The sequence below is a fragment of the Microchirus variegatus genome (genome assembly GCF_963457635.1).
Source record: "Microchirus variegatus genome assembly, chromosome: 1".
NCBI classification, from domain to species: domain Eukaryota; kingdom Metazoa; phylum Chordata; class Actinopteri; order Pleuronectiformes; family Soleidae; genus Microchirus; species Microchirus variegatus.
The window spans coordinates 34,099,043-34,106,470 of NC_139802.1; the positions used below are offsets into that span (position 1 = coordinate 34,099,043).

A 7,428-nucleotide genomic window follows, 5' to 3' on the forward strand; every position below is an offset into this window, starting at 1 on the left:
TCATCATCATCATCAGCAATAGAACCATAATTAACACCACAATGGCCAAACGTTTGTCTCTATGTACAATAGTGCAGACGAGGAGCTTAAATCAGAACAAGGCAGTGGAAGGATAGTGACGTGTTCTCAAACGTTCTGATTCATCAAACTTCAAGTGGGTCTTTCTCTCCTTGATTTGGAATTACAAACACAACATGTGCAGGACATGTGCCAAATAACACCCTGCTACAAACTAATCACTTTCAATGCTTTAAAAATGCATCAGAAACTTGATTCAAATGTGTTTTGTTCAAAGGCTTTTTTATTATTATTAAATGTATGAAACATGTTATTATGTGTCGTAACATGAGAGGGAAATGTCCTGTTTTTTGGTATCAAATGGCATTTTCTTGCATATTTTACCTTATTTTGCCTTTGCCTTTTAAATAAATATGGTCATTTCTGAATGAACACCATTTTCGACGGCCTTCTTGGTCAATTTTGTAAATTGCAGTGTCAAACCTTTGTAAATGTTAACAAAGTAATGAGAAACATTCACAGGGGCTGAAACTACCGATGACATCCGTGAAATTGTTTTAATTGTTTATGTTGTCAGTATTTTATCACTGCCACATCAGCAGGCTGCAGAAAGTTATTTGTCTTCTTTTTTTTTTTAAAGGTGCTTTAGCTTTGTGGAGCAGAACAGACACGGAGATTGAAGAGGTTTGTCTTTCTTGTCGCCTCCTGCAGACCAGAGTTCATTTGGCCGCCTCAGAGATGGGTGGAGCGCGCTCCAGTCTCATGGTCCACGGGTCAGAGGTCGCAGTGAAAAATGGCGAGTGGGTAAGCACTTCTTCTCCAGCCAGAGTGAAGGCAAACACTCCCCTCTGCCTCCCTTCTCCTGTCTTCTCCTCCTCTGCGACATGCTTCCCCTCTGCTCGCCGTTCCTCCCTGCTCTCCCTGCTCGCTCCTTCCACGCTCTTATATCCCAGACTCCTACTGCCGAGGCCAAGCATCTCCCCAAGTCCGTGGCTCTTGACTCCCTGGTACGCGGGGCTTAGCCCGTTCTCCTCAAACCGGTTGGTGGCAGCGGCTGGGGGACACAGAAAGTTGCTGTTGGGCGTCGAGCGCCAGGCCGCTGGCTTTCGCCCGCGCCGGGGGCGCGAGATCCGGCAGCTCTGCCTCTTGATGTGTCGATGCAAGTGGTCGGACCGCGTGAAGCTTTTGTAGCAGTGCTCGCACTGGTACGGACGCACGCCTGTGTGGATTCGCAGGTGGTTCTTCAGGTCGTAGTTGTGGACGAACTTAGAGTTGCAGTGGAGGCAGATGTAGGGACGCTCCCCTGTGTGCTTCCTCATGTGGATCTTGAGCTTGTCTTGTCTGCAAAAAGAGCAAAAAGCAAAACGTTTTTACACAAGACCTTGAAAGGTAGACACGTGAATTACAACTCTGCATTTTGTTTTTCCCCTTTCGATATTATCTCGTACGTGTACGTGTCTCGTAAGTGATTCTACAATGCAAATATATGGTAAGAAGACTATGCTACAACACTAACAAGCTGAAAATACAGTGGAGGCACACTTCAACAAATAAATCGATTTTCTTCTCATGGTGTAGTGGAGGTAGACTTCGCTGTTCAGCTTGACTTAAATGTGCATGGAAACGCACTGACTAATGCAAAGGAACCTGCACAGGGGGCTTTCCACTTTCAGCTCTTTGATATTCAGATGAGGTGAAAATAGATTAACCTCACTCTAAAGGGCTCATTTCTGTTAACTGCGCTGTTTTACATAACGTCCTCCTGCCTTTTTAACTCGAGGCACTTTGCAGCGGATAAGCGTCGCTGCCATTTAAACGTGCTGGTTCACGTACCTGGTGAACCGTACTTCACAGATAGTGCACATGTATGGTTTCTCTCCCGTATGCGTCCTCATGTGCCGCGGCAATTTCCCGGCTCCTTGGATCACCTTGTTGCAGATCGGACACTGCTGCGATGCTTTGGGCTTCATCTTCCTCTCCTCCTCCAGCTGCCAGGGAGGGAAGAGCGCCCCCAGGTGTGAGGCGGAGCTCAGGAAGCTCAGGTACGAGCGGAAGTCTGCCTCGTCCTTAATCTGGCCCAGAGCGTGGCCTTCTGACGGCACTGACCTCGCACTCATAGAGCTGCCGAGACCAGAGTTGACAAACTCCTTCAGGAAGTCACTGTGGAGCAAACTGGGGGGGGCCTCCTCTTTCATCTCCTCCTTTATGATCTCTTTCTTCACAGCTAGGTCGAGAGGCCGTGTGGCTTCATGCGGGCCAGAGGTGGAGAAAGCGTGGGGCAGCCTTCTTTGCAGCGACGCCCCTGTGTGAGGATGCTGATGGTGGCTGGGCTCCAGGAGCTGCTGTGGGAAAGCAGGGAACTCAGCCGCCCACATGGAGGGGTAGAATCCTGGGAGGAGAGGGGAGAAGTTGGCCCTCCGATCCAGTGTTGACGTACGGGGATACAGCCCTTCCTGGAGGAGTGACTCAATGGAGAAATCCTTCAGCGCGCGACTCTCCATGCTTTCCTGCAACACAGTGACGGCATCATTAGTGTCATAGTGATTTAAAAACCTACTTCAGCTGGTATTAAATGAATTAAACTAATAGTGTGTCATTCCTGCCATTGAGGGGGCAATCAATCAAAACGGTAACAAATTGGCTAATTTGAGGAGGCAGTGTGGGATCATGGGATTTTTTTTGTCTTGCCGTCTCAGTCATTTTCCCCCTTTGTGTTTGTACTTAACGGGAAAAGTTTAAAAATGAAATGGTCTATTACCTCGAACAGAAATATGAATTTAGATGGATTTAATCTGAATGTAGACATGTTACGTATTATATATTTAAGTAAATTCTAAACAAAGTAAGCCAGTTGAACAACAACAGTTTTCTGTAACTAAAAAACTTCATTTCAAAGTTACTATTGGACACATTATTTTAAAGTTTGTCAACCATTTTCTTTCTTTCTTTCAATGTGCCTTACTAAACTAAATGAGTATGTGGTCGTGGGAAATCACCTGTTTTCCTCTCATGCTGTCTGGAGACTGTGACTGTGGCGACTCTCTGTGCAGCTCAAACTTCTGGTGGTACGTGGAGGTGCTGGCAGGCTGTAAATCCCCCCTCCCCAGAGGCGTGTGCTCCCCCCTGCTCTCGGACGACTGCAGCGACCTCTCGCTGATATTGTCCTCCTCATCCTGTTCGTCCTTCCTGGACCCCTCTTCTTCGTCCTCTTCCTCTTCTTCCTCCTCGTCGTCCTCCTCTGCCTCCTCCTCCTCCTCGTCCTCTTCGGCCTCCTCCTCCCTCCTTCCTACACCACTGCCCCCTCCTTCTCCTCCTCCTCCTCCTCCTCCTCCACTGTCCATGATCTCCAGGCAAACGTTGATGATGCACGGGATCTCCAGCATCTGAGCAGCGTTCAGGATCTCCTTGACGTTGGACGCCGTCACGGTCAGAGTGGACGTGTAGGCAAATTCCAGGATGGCAGTGAGAGACTCGGGAGCCACAAAGTCAATTTCGTACACGGCCGCCGTGTGATGGTGGTCTGCACCATCACTGGAGGCCACCGTGAAGAGCTTCTTGAAGTACTGGCTGCAGGCGGCCAGAACAGAGCGGTGGGTGCGGTACTCCTGGTCACGGACGATGAGGATGACATCGCAGAGGAGGCCGTCGCGACGCTGCTCGTTGAGGCTGCAGAGGACGTCGCTGCTGTGATTGGGGAAGGGGATCCCAATCAGGTCCTCTTCTCTGTGATGGACCATCCTCCTCTGTGTTCTGGTCTCTTATCTGGATGGGGAGGCAGTGACATGAAAACGTTTAGTGACACTTATAATAATAAGACAAAAAAATTGGTAACACTTTATATTAAGGAACACATGTTCACCATTAACTAGGTGCTTACTAACATATATAAGTAGCATATTAGCCCTTAATTAGTAATTATGAAGGACGTATTAACACCTTATTCTACATGTATTACGACATGAATTAAGATTTTTTACTAAAGAAGTTAATACGTGCTTAATATTTACTAATAAAGGGCTACTTATATGCATGTTTTTACTTGTATTTACTTGGCCTTTCATGTGATGCAGTATTATTGAACTTAAAGATGAATCATTAAAGTAGACTTTCAAAAACTCAAAAGATACAAAAGATAGTTTAACATTTACAACAGTTCAGAGGAAAGAGAAAAAAAAAAAACTTTTCAAGACCTGAAAGTCTGTCTGGATCAAAAAATACTGACATTTTCTGATGTGATTCCATTCCCTTATTTCCACGTTTATTAGATTATTTTATAAAAGAGCAACAAAATAATAATATAATGATGCTTTAATGTAGAAATTAAATAATTAGAAGAGGGTAAAACACATTTTTAAATTTTTTAAGTGTTATTAATTTAAGTGTTGGTATTAAAACAATTATCATTGAGGAAAAACAGATGTTTTACTTGAAGTGTGAGAAACACAATTCACAGGCATATGAAGCAGCGTAAACAACGATCAGTGTGAACACGAAACCAGATCTGAAACACTGATTTGAGGGCTTGCAGCTCCTCACCACTTGCACCTCGGTTTTTGAAAAGCAGCGTCAGTGAAAACAGCAGCATCCACTCCACTGAAGTGAAATAACATCTCCTGCTGTATTCAAATATACTGTACTGTGAGCTCGCTTGTGTCCGTGCCATCTGTGCAGCAAAGACAACAAGTGGTAAATACAGCATGTCTCCTTTTTGAGCAAACATTACATCGGCTAATATTTAATCTCGCGCGTGTTGTCACAATTTCTCACAGGAACGTGTTGCAACTGTGTGTGGGTTAGGGAAACCCATCATCTTGATTAGATGCTGCTTTGATTTTTATTTCTGCCTGAAAGTCACGCATTGAGATTTTTTTTTTTTCCGCTGATGACTGCACGAAAAGATTCTGTGACACCGTGTCCATCCCTCTCGTCTGTCTCCAGCTGATACGAGCACAAAGCCGAGGCCTTTGTTGCGTCTACACGCAGAGCGAGATTGGGATGTGGGCAAACAAAAGAGGTCAGAGTCTAGATGCTGTATCCTGTCAAAGTGCTTCGACTGCAGTCTGCCCTCGCCTCACTCACACGTCTTACAGAGAATAATTATCTCACTGTCTTACGGTCGTCTTAAAATCTCCATCCCACGGCTGCCTGAGTTCCTACCTGTTGATTCACTCTGCTGTTGTTTACAGTCACAGTGATAAAACTCCCTCTGGCAAGAGTGCTCATTCATTCACATCTATGAATAGAGCTTAAACTTAGCCGTCCACACTTGGTGGTCACTGGAGGCATGTGTAGATAAATACTTTGAAGCGGCCCCACTCACCACAGCTGCATTGTTGACTGGCTCTAAATGGTCCAGCACTGAAGCCGCACAGACTCTCCCTCCCTCTCTCACATCCTCTCCCTTAGTCTCACTCATATATATACACACAGACCCACACACACACACATATAACGTAGAGTCTCACTTTTGTGTTTCTCCTGCTGTAGCAGATCACACCAGGGGAAGGAGGCAAAAAAAACAAAAACACAAAAACAAGACGATTTCAGAAAATCCCTTAGTTCACCTGCAGCCATACAACTTGGGTACCAATCTTACATGTAGTTTATTCTTGTCGATCTTGTTGCTAGGTAACTGTTGCCATGTTCGTGCCATTGATACAGTGTGGACGTAATTAAAATGTCTATAGAGGGATAAAGGCCCACAGACCTGAGCACCTTCGCCGAGGTTAAACTGGAACAAAAGAGCCACAGAGAAAGTTGCAGTGGCCAAAACTGATGAGAGATGATGTATTGGAAATAGAGAAAAAATAATGAATGAAAGCAAAGGGGATTCTGTCTGTTCTATCCAATTTCATACTGATCCTACACACAGTGCGGTGTAAATCCTGAGACAGACTCCGCTGTGTCCTCCACAGATTAGTGTTGCCTCCGCGGGGGGAACACAACAATATCCTTTTTCTATTACATTTTACAGCTGTAAAAGTATAAGCTTGGCTAAAAGGTGAGAGAATCTCCAAGTGAAAGGTGGAAAAGGAGAGATCATATGGCCCTGAAAGTTCCCGAACAGGTTGCACAAACACCAGCGGAGGGGCCCCTCCCTGTAACAGCCTGCCAAGGCAAACAATAGTGCAGAACTTGGAACAACACCGAGTGGATAAGAGGGAGAAAAAGAGTCTGACTGGGAGGGCTTGGTGAACTCACTGTCATTTGTTTGCTCTCAAGCCATCCCACCCACTCCTGGAACTATGGGACACGTGCTGCTGTTGCTGTTTGTTCGCCTTGTGCCCTAGCGAGCACCACTCCCCTACATTCCCACTGTTTGCCTGCCGCTAGTTCTTAGCGGCCTGCCCCTAATTACAATGTGGAGAGGATCTAAGGAGGATGTGCCACATAGACAGGGAGGGGAGGAGGGCACAGCTTTCCCACCACAAGGTCCTGGAGCGACATTTCGTCAGCCAAACAGCCTTAACTCTTTATGCACACACACATGCGGTAGACACACACCCACCCACCCATCAGAGCTGCCAGGGTGGGGACGTCTTGTGAAAGAGCTCTGATAATTACCATTTAGGTCAGTTGGCAGAGTCATTGAAGGACAATTAAATGTTTTCTTTAGTCAGGAGAAAGAAAAAAAACACAACTCAGTAAAAGGTTGTCGGCCTATTTCAACCTGCCATTATAAAGGTGACACCCGTTTTTTTAAAAATAAGTTAATTAAATAAATGGCGACGGCTGTAATTTGTTGTAATTATGAGCCAGAGCACCTTGTGTGTTTCTCTATTCATGACTGGGTCTGATAAACTGACATAATGACATAATGGACAGCGCTGCTGCCGCCTCAGTCCGTGTCTCTTTCAGGCTGCCTGTACTGGCCACGTCTTCTCTCACGCCTCACTTAGTCACTAACACTTTCAACTCAACACTCCCACCCCAAATTATGTGTCACCTCCATTCAGTGTCGTCTTTCTCCAAAGAGCTTCATCTGCTTTCTGGGCCTTGACCATCACCAACCACCACCGCCGCCGCCGCCACCGCCGCCTCTGCCGCCTCTGCCTCCACCTCCTCCTAATCATTCCCCTCTTCCTCCTCTCCTCCTCTTCCTCATCTCTGTCCCTCTGTGCAGCTGTATCATCATTATGCCCACAGCAGAGTGACTAACTTGTCCCCAGCCCTGACCGCTCAGGCCACAAATCAGCAGCTAATGTCCATCTCAACCCTTGTCATGGGCAGACACTCATTTGGCCTCTAAGCTGCGACACCCAAAGCCGAGTTTATCCCTGTCAGGCCATAGCATCCACCTGACCCTCAGTCTAAATCACCAGCAGCCAAAGTTTACCCCCCCTGTCACAGACTGCCCGTAAGCAAACACCTGCTAAACACCTGTCACAGAGCGACAATTGCACCGCCAAT

General features: G+C 46.4%; 1 protein-coding gene across 1 annotated transcript; it reads right to left on the reverse strand.

The window, feature by feature from the left end:
* Positions 1-737: 737 nt before the first annotated feature.
* zbtb7c (zinc finger and BTB domain containing 7C) lies at positions 738-3,755 on the reverse strand (the record flags this gene model as incomplete). The annotated part of the gene is made up of 3 exons (XM_083901493.1): positions 738-1,359; positions 1,852-2,525; positions 3,015-3,755. The coding sequence occupies 3 exons, from the start codon at positions 3,753-3,755 to the stop codon at positions 738-740; spliced, it is 2,037 nt and encodes a 678-aa protein (XP_083757619.1).
* Positions 3,756-7,428: the final 3,673 nt, after the last annotated feature.